This window comes from Labeo rohita, chromosome 7 (genome assembly GCF_022985175.1).
Source record: "Labeo rohita strain BAU-BD-2019 chromosome 7, IGBB_LRoh.1.0, whole genome shotgun sequence".
NCBI classification, from domain to species: domain Eukaryota; kingdom Metazoa; phylum Chordata; class Actinopteri; order Cypriniformes; family Cyprinidae; genus Labeo; species Labeo rohita.
Window position 1 is genome coordinate 34712966 of NC_066875.1, and position 16680 is coordinate 34729645.

The 16680-nt window shown below is 36.9% G+C and overlaps 1 protein-coding gene across 2 annotated transcripts; it reads left to right on the forward strand.

Moving 5' to 3' along the window:
• The first annotated feature begins 308 nt into the window (after positions 1-308).
• On the forward strand, positions 309-16660 carry trappc14 (trafficking protein particle complex subunit 14). 2 transcript variants are annotated; one of them, XM_051114698.1, is made up of 11 exons: positions 310-1413; positions 1512-2024; positions 5604-5699; positions 5994-6123; positions 6311-6397; positions 8237-8357; positions 9934-10081; positions 10225-10459; positions 12974-13110; positions 13245-13444; positions 13544-16660. In XM_051114698.1, the coding sequence occupies exons 2-11, from the start codon at positions 1521-1523 to the stop codon at positions 13695-13697; spliced, it is 1812 nt and encodes a 603-aa protein (XP_050970655.1). In that variant the 5' UTR covers positions 310-1413; positions 1512-1520; the 3' UTR covers positions 13698-16660. The 2 variants fall into 2 exon arrangements, with proteins under 2 accessions (XP_050970656.1, XP_050970655.1); XM_051114699.1 differs by having other exon boundaries at positions 309-2024.
• Positions 16661-16680: the final 20 nt, after the last annotated feature.

A 16680-nucleotide genomic window follows, 5' to 3' on the forward strand; every position in this document is an offset into this window, starting at 1 on the left:
TCGTTTGTTAGGATAGGGCAACATTTGGCCAAGATACAACTATTTGAAAATCTGGAAACTGAGGGTGCAAAAAAATCTAAATGTTGTGAAAATCACCTTTGAAGTTGTCCAAATAAGTTTCTTAACAAAACATATATAAATAATCAAAGATTGTTTTAAAAATTGTTTTTTAAAATTTTTATATATTTACGGTAGGAATTTACAAAATATTTTCATGGAACATGATCTTTACTTAGTATCCTAATGATTTTTGGCATAAAAGAAAAAATCTATCATTTTGACACATACAATGTCCCTGACAGCACAGATACATCACGGAGATGTCTATTTGACGTCTGCATTTACATCTGGAAGACATATTTTTTAAAGTGTTTGCTCATCTGCAATACATCTATAGGACGTTTCCTATCAGATGTCAAACAGACATCTATTAGATATCTTTAAGATGTTTGTGACTTAGAATGTATGTAAAACTGACATCTTATAGACGTCTGTCAGATGCTTGTACACAGCAGATGCTTTCCAGATAAAGTGATCTTTAACAGACATCTTGCAGACGTACATGTGCAATCTTGGGTGTATCTTTGGCTATTGCTGCAAATAAACCCGTGCTACTTCCCTAATAGCTCATGTACCTCACAGTGACGTCTGTTTGATGTCTGCATTTACATCTGCAAAATGTATTTTTTAGTGTTTGCTCATCTGCAATACGTCTATTGGACATTTACTATCAGATGTCAAATAGACATCTATTAGATGTCCTTAAGATGTTTATGATTTAGAATGTACGTAAAACTGACATCTGTCAGACGTTTGTACACAGCAGATGCTTTCCAGATCAAGAGATCTTTAACAGACATCTTGCAGATGTACGTGTGCTATCTGGGTTAAGACTGGTTTTGTGGTCCAGGGTCACATATTTACCATGTATTTTTACCATATTTACCACATATTTACTATTTCCAAAAACTGATAATTAGTTCAAACATATTCACAATTAAATAATTACCCATAATGGGACTTCATTCACTAGTTTTTTAAAAATGTAAATTTAGACACTGGACGTTTCCACATGTATTAATGTAATTTTATGTTTTGTTGGAAATAACAATATAGCACATTTCAAATGAGCATCATTACAAATAAAGCAACTAAATATAACAGTTATAATCATCCAAAACTGCATCGGCCTCCACAACTACACCACTGTATTGTTTACCTTTATCGACAAGCGACTATTCATGCCTGGTTATTATCCCGCTCTACTCCATCTTAACTCGATAAGCGAGCCTGTCATATAGCGCACTTGAATGTATTGTATACGTCAACTGGCAGCCAACCGAAATGGGACAAAATAGGATGAATGTAATTTTTCTTCAAACTGGGAAATCGTGATATTAAGTGAGGTGAAAGGTAAAGCGGGCTTGTTTCATTTAAAGATTCTTTTGTGAATGCGAGTGTTATTTGCAGGCTGCTCAGGCTAACCGGATACCTTCGCTGTCTGCTTGCAGTGCGCTGTGATGGTCATGGTGTTAATGATGGAATCGCAATGCGAGTACTTTATGTATTTCCCGGCCGTCCCCATCTCAGACCTGTCGGACCCGGCTAAATACCGCACGCTCCCGCGTCGCAGTCACCTTTATCTCGGGGAAACCGTGCGCTTTCTCCTGGTCTTGCGCTCTCAGAACGTCGCGTCGGTGTCAGGATCGACCGGCACTGCGGCAGCTGATGGCAGCGGCTCGGAGCATCACAGCAGTCGCTCCTGGAGGGAGCTGGCCGGCTCCCTCTGCGCCGTGGCCAGCGTCAGCCCCGGCGACAACCGACAGCGGACGCAGCCTCTGTATCACGACTACCACAGCAGCGGGGACGAGTGTGTGGAGGATACGGACGATGACGATGCTGCGGAGGTGGGCTGCGCAGGTAGAGGGGGCCCGAGGTACCGGGGCTTCAGGGAATGCAAACCGCTCCTCATTCACAACAACCCCGGCAACGGCGTGAGGGAATTCCGGAAGGCTCCTGTACAGGTGCTTTAACAAACACTGTAGTCTATTCAACAATAGCTGTTCGTTGTACAGTTGAAGTTGCTATACATGCAAATACATCTGATGATCTATAACAACACGGAAGTGTTGATATTTCCTGTTGTACTGTTTGAGAGATGTGTTTGCATTTTCTTACGGCTGGCAACCATACAGAACACAGCCCTTTCCAATTTACATTACAGGATAGTCATAGTACTGGAAAGGACTTCCTGTTTTAGTATTCTGGCCAGAATGCTACCATATGTCTTTAATGCAGTATGTTTCTATGACACTCCTGACTTTAACCTCTACAGGTGCACTCAGTAATGTTTTGTTAACTAAAAAAGATTTTATACAAAAAGAAATAAACAGTACTTTTGAGAAATTTCTTTAAATAATAGGGTATAAAGTCACATAAAATGAAGACCTTAAAAGCTTTTTGATTTCAGAGGAGGGGTTCATCCATGAGGTGATACCATGTGAATGCCAAATGATGTCCTATATCAGGGGTGCTCAATCCTGGTCCGGTCGACTTTCCTGCAGAGTTCAGCTCCAACCCTGACCAAACACACCTGTCTGTAATTATTAAGCGCTCCTTGAGATCCTAATTAGCTAGTTCAGGTGTGTTTGGGCAGGGTTGGCGCTGAACTCGACAGGAAAGTCGATCTCCAGGACCTGGGTTGAGCACCCCTGATATATGTAGTATTAGATGAAGAAAAACAGACCAAAACAGCAGTAGGCAGAAGATAAACGATCAGCTTCAGTGTGAAGCAATCCAAAGTTAGTCAGCAAAGTTTATGTATCCGTACAGATAAGCTGAAGTGAACACCAAAACCACTTCTGAAACAAATAAGAGTTGGTTAAATGTGAAACTTAAACATTTTCAAAGAGCATGAAGATTAAATTCACATAATTCCTGTGTATAATTTCAGACTCATTCCAACACTCATTCCATAAACATAGGCTTGAGTTTATTTCTTATTTCTTCAAGGCCTTAATCAGAGATCTGATTGTTGTATTTCTCTTCTGATGTTTAAAATGTGGATTTTATTATTATTATTATTATTATCTGAACCTTCTCTACTTCTCAGTGTCTTCACACTGCATTCTGCCATTTTTAGATTAAAATGGTGAGGTGATTTTGATACCAAGAGAGGTTTTATCCCAAGTCACTTGACCTGAGTCACTTGACTCAGAAGTTGGACTTGCTTGCTCATTTTAGCCTTTCAAATGTCTGTATAACCCAGCCCAGCATACAGAAGCTATTTAAGAGATGAATAACATCCTCAGATTGAAAATGACATCTGGAGAATGAAATATGGCCATTGCAATCAAGTCAAGAGTTTAAACCAAGAGTTTATGACAAATTCTTCACACGTAACAAAACTGTAACAGTCCACCAAGGTGCCATTTAAAAGAATAGTTCACTTCCAGAACAAAAATGTACAGATAATGTACTCACCCCGTTGTCATCCAAGCATTTTTTTCTTCAGTCGTAAAAGAAATTGTGTTTGTTGAAGAAAACATTTTAGGAATTATCTCCATATAGTGGACTTGAGTGGTGCTGCGAGTTTGAATGTCCAAAATGCAGTTTAAATGCAGCTTCAAGGGGTTCTAAATGATCCCAGCTGAGGAAGAAGGGTCTTATCTTTCTTATCTAGAAAAACCCACATCTCATTTTCTCCTCCAACTTTAAAATCGTCCTACATCGCTGCAGAAGTACCGACCCAGTGTTTACAAGGTGAACACGCAAACAAGGTCAAACGCCCTTTACAAAAAAAGGTAAACCGGCGATGTAGAATGATTTCGAAATTGGAGGAGAAAATGAGATTCGACCTACCCTCACTGTATTGACCCGGATTACACAGAGTGCACGCAGAGCTAGACAAGATGAGCATTTGAGGTTAAAAAGTATATACATTTTTATTTTTTTTAAGAAAATGACAGATTGTATTGCTAGATAAGACCCATTCATCATTTAGAGCCCTTTGAAGCTGCTTTGAAACTTTTGGACGTTTAATCTCACGGGCACCATTGAAGTCCACTATATTGAAATAATTCCTAAAAGGTTTTCCTCAAAAAACATAATTTCTTTATGACTGAAGAAAGAAAGGCATGAACCTTTACATTATCTCTGCGTTTTTGTTCTGGAAGTGAACTACTCCTTTAATTCTTCTGTTTTTTTTCCTATTGAAAATTCTCATAAGAAGCAAAGCAAGGCAATTCAACAGAGGTATAACCCACCTTGTGAAGTGAGGGCTTAATCTGCTATTTGCACAGCTTTCTTACTAGTCACACACCCAGTAGTGCAAATATTTTTAAATACACCAGTCCATTTTCAGAAGTCAGAGCTATGATACTCAATCTTTAGGCCAAGGTTGTATGGCTTTTTTTTATTTCAAAATCATCCTACATCGCTGCAGAAGTTCCGACCCAGTCTCTGCAAAGTGAACATGCAAAGAAGATCAAACACCCTTAACAAAAAAGGTAAAACAGCGATATAGGACGATTTTGTTGAAGTTGAGGGAGAACATGAGATGGGAGTTTTTCGACATACCCTAACTGTCATGAACCAGAACAAAACAGTTTAGACAGAGTGAGACAAGACGAGCGTTTGACTTTTTTTTTTTTTTCATAATTTTGATGAAAATAGCCGATTGTCACGCTGGATAAGACCCTTCTTTCTCGGCTGGGATCGTTTACAACCACATTTGGGATCGTTTGAAGCCACATTTAAACTGCATTTTGGAAGCTCAAAAAAATCGGGGCACCAAATCAGTCCATTACATGAAGAAAAATGCTGAAATGTTTTCCTCAAAAAACATAATTTCTTTATGACTGAAGAAAGAAAGACATGAACATCTTGGATGACAATGGGGAGTACATTATATGTGAATCTTTGTTTTGGAAGTGGACTTCTCTCTTAAATTATTCATATTCAAACTTTAAACACTTCAAATCCTCAAGTCTTTGTTTTGTAAAATACTTATGAAATGTAAACTTCTGTCCAGAAACATATCAGAATGTGTAAATAAAGTGAACCTAGCATATGTTGTGTTCCTAAATAAGCATTACAGTTATTCTCAATCGCTTAGGGTCAATTCTCGAATTAAGAAAGTCAGATCAGATGTGAATTGCTCAGACATCTAAACAATTCACGTCTGATTTGACTTTCTTATTGACGAGCAAATTGCAGATGTTTTGAAGCATGAATTTAACATTTTGAGTAAGGTACTACATTTTGCAGACATTCTGAGAGTTCTGATGTTCCAGTAAACAGTTGTGACACTTGCACTTACAGTTTATAGAATGTATAGAATGACCAAGGAAAAACTGTAAACTCGCAGCACTCGCAGTTTGCTGCATTTACTGTGAAATGAGAAACTAGATGCTGAATACACCAGATCACAAAGTGTTCACGTGAGCACTTTGAAAACTTACGATCCCCTTGAAGTTTCCTTTATTGGCCCTCAGGGGTTTGGGAACCTTGTTTGAGAAACACTGCTCTACACATATCTAAAATCAGTGTCTTAACGTGTCCCATGTCTCACCTTGAAGTGTTTTCACTTTATGTTTTTTCAGTCTCCTGTGGATGAGCCAGTTGTTTTAAGCGATGAGGTCATCTTTCCCCTGACTGTGTCCCTGGATAAGCTCCCTGTCAACACTCTCAAAGTAAAGGTATGACTGTGTGTGTGTTTTTGTGTATTTGCATTTGTGCATATGGTTGTGTATTTTCAGCTGATATTGGTATTGTGGTATTGGTATAAATAGAACAGGAAGAAATGCGTTTCATTCACACAGCCATGTCGCTGATGCATGTTTGTGGTCCTAATGCAAAGCAGTGTGAGCGTGTGTGCAAGAAATGTAGATAAAATCAAAGACCAGTGATCATGGTTTGTCACATTGCTTGTGCATGTGTTGCTGATCGCACCTCTGACTATGTCTGTATGACTGTGTGTTACCTCAATGCAGATAATTGTGACTGTGTGGAAGCAAGAAGAGGAGAAAGCTGAGATCCAAGAACATGGCTACCTCAGCATCCTCCAACAAAAGAGCCCCTGCCAAACATTCCGCCAGGATCTGAACACCTTCAAAGCACAGGGTGAGCCCTTGCTTCCTTCATCACAATACTGCATGATATCATTATTGATTTAGGACCTCAGGGATCTGCCTTTTTTGTTTGTCAGTTCATCGTCATTGCCTTCCCTTTAAACTGTTTAGTTTTCAGATCCCTATACTGTTTAGGATGTTGTTTTAAACTGGTCTCGTTTTCTCTTGCTTGCTAATAGTCAGCACCACACTTAACGTCCTGCCTCCTCCGACTGTAAAGTGTCAACAAATGACAGTCTCAGGGAGACACTTAACTGTCCTCAAAGGTAATGTCAGCCCTATTTCTAGCTCTTATTCACATTTTATAAGCACAAATGATGTGTACACTACTGTTCAAATGTTTGGGGTCATTAAGGGGTTCTTATAAAAAAAACAATACTTTTTCAGCAAGAATGCAGTAAATTGATAAAAAAAAAGACAGACGGTTACAGCTGCTCAGCTGTTTTCAACACTGGTAATAATAAACAATGTTATTTGAGCACCAAATCAGCAAATCAGAATGATTTCTGAGAGATCATTTGACACTTAAGACTGGAGTAAAGGCTTCTTAAACATTCAAGAATAAATTACGTTTTAAATATCTATTCAAATAGAAAACAGACATGAATTGTAAGAATCTCTCCATATTAGTGTTTTTGCTGTAGTTTTAATAAATAAATGTAGCCTTGGTGAGCATATAAGACTTCTTTCAAAAACATTCAAATATTACCAACCCCAAAGATATATACAGTTGAGGTCAAATGTTTACATACACCTTGCAGAATCTGCAAAAAGTTAATTATTTTACCAAAATAAGAAGGATCATATAAATTGCATGTTCTTTTTATTTAGTTCTGACCTGAATAAGATATTTCACATAAAAGATGTTTACATATATGTCTAAAAGAGAAAATAATAGTTGAATAATTGAATAATTGAAAAAATGACCCTGTTCAAAAGTTTACATAAACTTGATTCTTAATGCTGTGTTGTTACCTGAATGATCCACCGCTGTGCTTTTTTTTGTTTAGTGATAGTTGTTCTTGAGTCCCTTGTTTGTCCTGAACAGTTAAACTGCCTGCTGTTCTTTAGAAAAATCCTTCAGGTCCCACAATTTTTTTGTGTATTTAAACCCTTTCCAACAATGACTGTATGATTTTGACATTCATCTTTTTACACTGAGGACAACTGAGGGACTCATATGCAACTATTACAGAAGGTTCAAATGCTCAGGGAGTAGGGTGAACACTGAACTACTTTGAAGGTCAGGGTAAATTTAACTTATTTTGTCTTCTGGGAAACATGTAAGTATCTTCTGTAGCTTTTGAAGGGCAAATGACCAAAATATGATATTTAGGCAAAATAAGAAAAATGTACACATTCTCATTCTGTTCAAAAGTTTACACCCCTGACTCTTAATGCATATTTTTTCCTTCTGAAGCATCAGTGAGTATTTGAACATTCTGTAATAGTTGCTGAGTCTCTCAGTTGTCACGCTGGTACTAATTAAAAAATAACATGCATTTTGTGTGATCCTTCTTATTTTGGTAAAATAAATAACATTTTGCAGATTCTGCAAGGTGTATGTAAACTTTTGAACTCAACCGTAATTCATGACATGTAGGTGTTTTAATTATCAGTGTAACTGTGATTCTCATTGTCCTAAAATCTGTTTCAAATTGAAAACTCTTGCAAATTTTTCATAACTATGATTGTCTGTTTGTCTTCTGATTATGATATAATATGTCTTTAATGATTCTAATATAAGGAAGTGAAGAAAGTCATTCATACCTCATTACAGAAGTAATTATTTGCATATCTTATACACCCGGTCTTTGAGCGAGAATGCTGTCAACTATGTTTAAAACATTTGAATGAATTTATGGGAGACCATAGGACTTGTACATGGTTCAGTTTCTTTCAGCTGCTTCGTGGCTAGAAAGCCCCAAACATAGATTTTGTCTCCACTGCTGTAGTGTAAGCACATCAGTTAAGATATTTTGTGCTAGACGTAGGCAGTAGTTCTGTTGCGCTGTAGTGCATGCACCGTCACCTATTTTTGTGGTTTCCTGTATCTATGTGCTAAACGTCCTGTTTATGTATGTTTGAACATCTGACTGTTTCAGTGTTAAACGGGAGTTCTCAAGAGGAAGTGTGTGTGCGAGACCTCAAAATCCTTCCCAACTTCAATGCCTCATACTTACCAATGATGCCAGATGGCTCGGTGCTGCTGGTGGACAATGTTTGGTAAGAGAAAAGATTATGTTTGATCTCAGACACCTGTCAGTGAGGTCCTCAAACATTGTGATTACTGTTGTAAATTCATGTCCCTAATTATTAAACATCTGGTATGTATTCAGCTTAAAACACTTCAGGGTTCAAATATTGTTTTGTAGATAACACAAGATATATTGGTTTACTTATTGGCTATCGTTTAACTTGAAAAACGTCATCGTTTTTTAGGAGATTTAATATTAAAGCTTAAAATGTACAACATTTAAAAAGTGACTGACCATATGTGACTGTCAACATAATATGTACAGTTGAGGTCAAAAGTTTACATACACCTTGCAGAATCTGCAAAATGTTAATTATTTAACAAAAATAAGAGGGATCATAAAAAATGCAAGTTTTTTATTTTTTATTTAGTACAGACCTGAATGAGATATTTCACATAAAAGACATTTACATATAGTCCACAAGTGAATATAATAGTTGAATTTATAAAAATGACCCTGTTCAAAAGTTTACATACACTTGATTCTTAATACTGTGTTGTTACCCGAATGATCTTGGGGTCATTAAGGGTTTCTTATAAAAAAAAACAATACTTTTTCAGCAAGAATGCAGTAAATTGATAAAAAAAGACAGACAGTTACAGCTGCCCAGCTGTTTTCAACACTGATAATAAGCAATGTTATTTGAGCAGGTCCCACAAATTCTTTGTTTTTTTTTTTGTTTTTTTTTTTTAGCTTTTTTTGTGTATTTGAACCCTTTCCAACAATGACTGTATGATCTTGAGATCCATCATTTCACACTGAGGACAACCGAGGGACTCATATGCAACTATTACAGAAGGTTTAAATGCTCACTGATGATCCAGAAGGAAAAACTATGCATTAAGAGCTAGGGGGTGTAAACTTTTGAACAGAGTGAAGATGTGTGCATTTTTCTCCTAAATACCGTATTTTTTTCATTTAGCACTGCCATTCAGAAGCTACAGAAGATACTTACATGTTTCCCAGTTAAATTTAGTTAAATTTACCCTGATCTTTCAATTAATGCATTGTGTTTCCTTCTGGAGCATCAGTAAGTGTTTGAACCTTAGTTGCATATGAGTAAATATGCAATAGTAAATAAAAAATAACTTGCATTTTGTATGATCCCTCTTATTTTGGTCGAATAATAAACATTTTGCAGATTCTGCAAGGTGTATGTAAACATTTAACCTCAACTGTAAATGCTTTGTTTAAATCGATGCATCGATCCTTGTTCTCCTGGAATATATTTAACCATTTATTGGCACAATTTTTTAAAATACAGAACCAAAGCCCAAATATTATATAAAACTCCTTTTGAAGTAGCACTGCTATTTCCTTGCAGAAATGCAAATGTAGTGGTTATCTGTGATGGCTGACTGGGAAAATACAATCATGCATGCACAAGGATTTTTGCCTGTGCTTTGATGTACTTAAATATACCCTTTATTAATAATAAATTAGTTTTTGCTTTTGAATGTTTTGACATTTTGTGCATTTTACCCTTGCCAGATGCATCTGAGAGAGTTAGTTTTAATATTTATCTCAATCTTGATCTCCTTCAGTCATCAGTCAGGAGAAGTTGCTATGGCATCATTTTACAGAATGGACAGCGAATCTAGTCACCTTCCCAGCACACTCAGTGCTCTAGAAGAGCAGAACTTTCTCTTCCAGATGCAGCTCAATAACCAGCCACAAGATGATTCAAATGAGGTGAGTCATCAGGATATTTATGTGTGATAAAAGGCTACAAATATGTATCCCACAGCCATTTATCTTCTTGATGCAGTAATTTAAAACGTATTGAGTGGTAAATATAGACTATTAATGAAAAGTCATATTTCTTTTTGCTCCAGGGACTAGAGGTGCCATTAGTTGCAGTCTTGCAGTGGTCCACTTCTAAACTGCCCTTCACCAACTCTATCTACACTCACTATAGTCTCCCTAGCGTGAGACTGGATCGGCCACGCTTCATTATGACTGCCAGCTGCCCCAGTGCGGTCAAGGCTCACGAGCATTTCCGGGTGCGATATACCCTCCTAAACAACTTGCAGGACTTTCTAGCAGTCCGACTAGTGTGGACTCCTGAAGGTGAGGATGGGTAAAATAGCAAAAACAAGTGATTTAAGTTTAAGAACAGATGGATGTATGGAGCTGCATGGTGATTGAACTGAATAGTATGGCTGATTTAAAGAGATGGTTCATCTAAAAATTAAAATTCGGTCATTAATTGCATACCCTCATGTCGTTCCAAACCAGTAAGACCTTCATTCAAATTTAGAACACAAATTAAGATATTTTTGATGAAATCAGAGAGCTTTTTGACCCTGCATGGACAGTTTTCATTTATTTTTATTATTTTAGTTTTGATTTTTTTAGTTCCAAGTCACCATTTCTTTTATCTTTTAATATTTACATTGTATTTTATTTGTGACCCTGGACCACAAAACCAAAAATAAGGGTCAATTTGATCATCTGAAAGCTGACTAAATAAGCTTTCCATTTATGTATGGTTAATATTTGGCCGAGATACAACTAATTAAAAATTTGGAATCTGAGGGTGCAAAAAAAAATCTAAATATTGAGAAAATCGCCTTTAAAATAGTCCACATTAAGTTCTTAGCAATGCATATTACTAATCAAAAATGAAGTTTTGATATATTTAGGTAATATTACAAAATATCTTAATGGAACATGATCTTTACTTAATGTCCTAATGATTTTTGGCATAAAAGAAAAATTTATAATTTTGACCCATGCAATGTATTTTTAGCTACTGCTACAAATATACCCGTGCTACTTAAGACTGGTTTTGTGGTCCAGTGCCACGTTTAAGCTTTATTTCAATTAACAAAAGCAATTTTTAATAGTTTTAATTTAAGTAAACATTAACAATACTGGTGTGCAGAGGAAGGAGAGAGACTTCTTAGATTATGATCAAAAATAGTGTCAAGAAGAGTGTTCGGGGGGAATATAGCACTAAAGGTGAGAGGGTGTTAAGCAATGAGAAACTGCCAATAAATTAAGGTGTTGTTTGCATAGATGAGAAAACAAATATCACAGCCATGGAAAAAAAGTGTTGCCACACTATCAGGGACAGACCTGATAAAAACAAAGTAGAGTGCAAAGGCGAAAGTTGCTAAATGTTTTGTGGTCATAAAGGGCGTGGTTCATACTTGTAGATGTAGATAACAGAGTTTGAGCCTGCAGCTGTGTATGTGTAATGCCAAATGAGCTAATGTCAGGCTGAGCACATCACACACTTATGAATAAAAGAATCCAGCCTGCATATTGACTGCATTGCAAATGGACAACTCATTCATATTTGATTTTAGGTTGTTTATTTCCTTATGAAAAGACGGTTTAAAGGGGTCCCTAAGTGAGCTGTAAATGCGGCTAAAGTTTATAGTCTCTCAGAGAACGGTTCGTCACCCCATGGTAGAGAGGGGCGGGATGAGCAGAGCTCATTAGCATTTAAAGGGATATGCACCGAAACGGGTTGCTGTGAACAGAGCTAAAGGTAAAAGGGGTGTTGTTTTACACTGCCACTGAGAAATTTTAACCAAAGTATGTTATAGACTTCTCATTAAGACCCTAAAGAATCATATCATCTTGTGGAAAATGGTTGACCTCTTAATAAATTTAGTTCATTTTCAGAACAAAAATTTACGGAGAATGTACTCACCCCGTGGTCATCCAAGATGTTCATTCTTTCTTCAGTTGTAAAGAAATTATGTTTTTTGAGGTATACATTTCAGCAATTATCTCCATATAGCCTGCGAGTTTGAACATCCAAAATGCTGTTTAAATGCAGCTTCAAAAGTCTCTAAACGATCCCAGCTGAGGAATAAGGGTCTTATCTAGCAAAACGATCAGTCATTTTCTAAAAAAAAATACAAATTTGTATACTTTTTAACCTCAAATGTTCCTTATTTAGCTCTGCCATGTGCATGCGTAAGTTGGAGAAGAAAATGAAATGGGAGTTTTTCAACCTACCCTAACTGTATTGACCCCGATTACACAGAGTATGCATGTGCATGGCAGAGCTAAACAAGACGTGCATTTGAGGTTAAAAACTATATAAATTGTTTTTATTTTTAGAAAATGACCAATTGTTTTGCTAGGTAAGACCCTTCTTCATCGGCTGGGAATGTTTAGAGCCCTTTGAAGCTGCATTTTGGTTGTTCAAACTCACAGGCACCATTGAAGTCCACTATATGCTGATAATTTCTGAAATGTTTTCCTCAAAAAACATAATTTATTTACGACTGAAGGAAAGGGGTGAGTACATATCTGTAAATTTTTGTTCTGGAAGTGAGCTAATCTTCTAGGGTTATTGCAGCTTTTGACTTCTTTTTATGCTTTTTTGTTTCTGTGTTTTAGGTTGTTTTGGGTGTTTTTGTTGATAAGGAGAGTGTAGAAAGAACAGGAAATGTTGGTGAGGTGAAGATTAGGACATAACCAGGGTCAGATTATAACCTACATCTCTTGCATGAACAGCACATCTCACTGTTCCTGAAGTGTCTGTGTTAACTGCTTGATCATGACTAAAAAATGGCTTTCTACTGTATGTGTTAATGGTTTTTGGTCCTTCTTTCTTCTCAGGTCGCGGACAGAAAGAAGATCCGGCAGTGAATGCAGTGGTGTGTCATTCTCCTCTCAGTAACCTGGGTTACTGTCGAAAAGGCAGTACCCTTTCTGTTAGTGTGGCTTTCCAGATACTCCGAGCAGGTCTTTTTGAGGTAAAGAGTCATTGTGTGTGTGTGTGTGTGTGTGTGTGTCAGTGTTCGATTTCACTTCCTTTAACAAAACCAATAAGTTACATTACTGGTTCCATACACATCAGTATGCGCAATTCTATCTTCTCTGTCTGTAGTTGAGTCAGCACATGAAGTTGAAGCTACAGTTCACAGCGTCCGTGTCCAACCCTCCCCCTGATGCCCGTCCACTGTCCCGCAAGAACAGTCCGTCGAGTCCAGCAGTCAGAGATATTCTGGACCGACATCAAGCCAGTCTCAGTCTGGGCCGCTCTCAGTCCTTTTCTCACCAGCAACCATCCAAGTTTCACCTCACAAGGTATATACATACACAAACAGATTTTTTTCCACATGTTGTAAATATTATCCTACAAGAACGGCAGACATGTCTATGTTCACGCTTGTTTGTGTCTTCCAGGACAGGCAGTGTTATGGAGCGCAGGGCCATCACCCCTCCCGTGGGCTCTCCTGTTGGTCGGCCGCTGTACCTCCCTCCTGACAGGAACATCTTATCACTTGACAAAATTGCCAAGCGTGAGTGCAAGGTGCTGGTACTGGATTCACACACCTAAATGCACCAATATACACACACATGGAGAGGAAGTAGGGATATTTTTGAACTTTGGGAAAGAACCATGTGTCATGAAGTAGTGTAAGTGGTTTAAGGTCTGTCACTTTCAGTTCAATATGTATTTATTTAGTTTTCATTTTACCAGCATTCATTGTTTACATGCTGTACAGTACGATTATTTCAAATAATTTCAGTGCAGTTTACATGCAGCTACTGTTTTTGACAATTTTGACAGAAGGAATGCGAAAAAAGCATAAACACACAGGGTTTTTATTGTTTATTCACTGGAGTCATGAAGTTCTGAAACTTGTGTTACATACAAGTTAAAAAAAGTGTATTGATGGCTGTTTAAAGGAAGAATGGATGGTTATGGTTAGTCATACCCAGACCCACTTGGAATCTGTGTGCTCAAAAACTGGTTCTCCACAGGACCGGCCCCATGCATTCTTGTTTATTTAAAGGGACAGTTCACCCAAAAATTAAAATTCTGTTATTAATTACTCACCCTCATGTCGTTCCAAACCCTTAAGTCCTTCGTCCATCTTCTCAACACAATTTAAGATATTTTTGATTAAATGTGAGAGCTTTCTGACCCTGCATAGACGGCAACGCAACTGACACGTTCAAGGCCCAGAAAGGTAGTAAGGACATCGTTAAAATAGTCCGTGTGACACGGAAGAGAAGAAATTGTTGACTAAAGTTGTTAGTTTTGGTTTCATTGCACACAAAGTGTTTTCGTAGCTTCATAAAATTAAGGTTGAACCACTGATGTCACATGGACTATTTTATCGATGTCCTTACTTCGTTTCTGGGCCTTGACCGTGTTAGTTGTGTTGCTGTCTATGCAGCATCAGAAAACTCTCAGATTTCATAATAAATATCTTAATTTGTGTGAAAATGAACAAAGGTCTTACAGGTTTGGAACACCAAGTGATTGAGTAATTAATGACAGAATTTTCATTTTCATCATTAATTTGGTAATGTTTTCAGCTACAGATGAGTCTAACTCTCTAATAAACACATTTTGCTGTGTTTAAATCTATTCTGTAGATTTGTCTCCCAAAATCAGCACAAAAATGAAGAATTGAGCAGATTTCATCTGGGCCTAGTCATATCCATTGTAAAGCATGCCACATACAAATCCATGTTTTTCTTTGTTTACTACTTACTATTAGATGAATAGTATTTCAATAGTAGTTTGAATGTCTTTACATTTCATTTGTCAATACTGCCAACATTTCCTTGCCTATATTTAATTCCTCTTTGAATTCCTTTTTGGAAAAGTGCTTTTATTGTTTTTCTTTAATACTTGAAAGATGTTTGCAATGTTGTGCCTGTGAGCAATCAGAAGGTTTCTTTTATTTTCAGTCCTGTACACTGGAATGTTTTTGGTCTGGCATTTACCTGTACTGCACCTTACATTGTAACTGTAGTGCCGCCCTCTATATCACCAATATCGTGTGCGTGTTGTTAAATTATTATTATTATTATCCAAATTATTTTATTGTTGTAATGTTAACACTCCAGTTCATCAAGCTGTTCCATCTATACGTTTCCCATGTAATCACACACAACCTTTCAATACCAAATCAAGTCATGTCTGGTTCTTGAAGGTGGAGCTTGTGTTATTGGCAGATGCCATTTTATTTCTGCTCCTCCCTTCATGGCTTTAGAGATATGCTGTCACGGTCCTACTGCAGTGTGTGTTCTCTAAAATGCGGGATCGTTTTTCTTTTGCTCCATAATTATCTTGCTTGATTTCTGGGAACAAATTTCCAGTAAGCATCAGGGCAGATGCTGGTCATACAGTAGTATTGATTTCTATGCATTTACACTGAACATCAGACTTTCACAGAAAGCTTGATATGTACAACCCCTCAGGCTGTAGTGATAATCAATAATCAACCGACGTAAAGCATCACTCCATTGTGCCATTTAATGGGGTTATGATTGATTTCTTTTTATCAATGTTTACATTTCTGTGCACATGTGAGGACTACTGATTAATCCTGGGGACTGAAAAACCTTTTCCTTCATTGTGGAATGTTGCACACGGTTTTAAATTGTGTCTGAATATAGGATCTTGAATGTTTCATTTTTTTCAGACTGATATGTTTAGACAGACAAATGTAACAATGACCCAAAACCGTATTGTGGATGTAGATAATATGTTTTAATATAAACACTGTGATGTATTTTAATTTCCAAATTCTCGTTTCATTTCACTGGTAATTTCCATATTTGCATCTTGGCCAGTTTTCTTGTTTTGGACTATGTAATTGTTATTGTTTTACATTGAACTTGTGAAGAAAGGTTGCTTGGCACAATTAGATTTTCTTGCAGAACAAAAAGATTTGGACTATCATGTTTATTTTTTTGGAAGCACTTTATTTATTTTTTATTTTTTTGGAGGAAAAAGAAGGAATGTTTAAAAGACTGGTGGCTGGATCTTATGTTTTCCTGAACAGCATGGTTAAAAAACTCAAAACTTCCAAAACATTTGGATTCTGTTTTTTTTTTTTTTTTTTTTTTTTTTTTTTTTTTAAACTTGACAAGGCAAAACACAGAACAATTGTTAACTGATAACTCTAACCGCTGGATTTACTCCCAGCCTGTATAAATAGCTTGAGGTTAGAAGTTATGTAAAAGGTATCAGAGCTGTTGAGGCAATATCTGTTGAGTATTGTGCTTGTATTGTTTGTTTGGACTTTGCCAAGACCCACCAAGAAGCTCTTCTGGAGGAAAGTCCTTGTGAAACTCAATCATTTAGATAGCTGGTCGAGCAAGGCAATTTTTACTTTTCTCTTGTATGAACTGCTGCTTTGCACCTTTTTTGTTTTTATATGCCTTTAATTATGCTGTTTAAAGTGTTAACAAAAGTGTTCAGAGTTGGTGGAAATATTTGTTTATGGATATTGGATTGTTGCACTTGAACAAGTTAAATAAAAGCAGTCAGGGCATAAATTGTCTTGGTGACTTCTTTC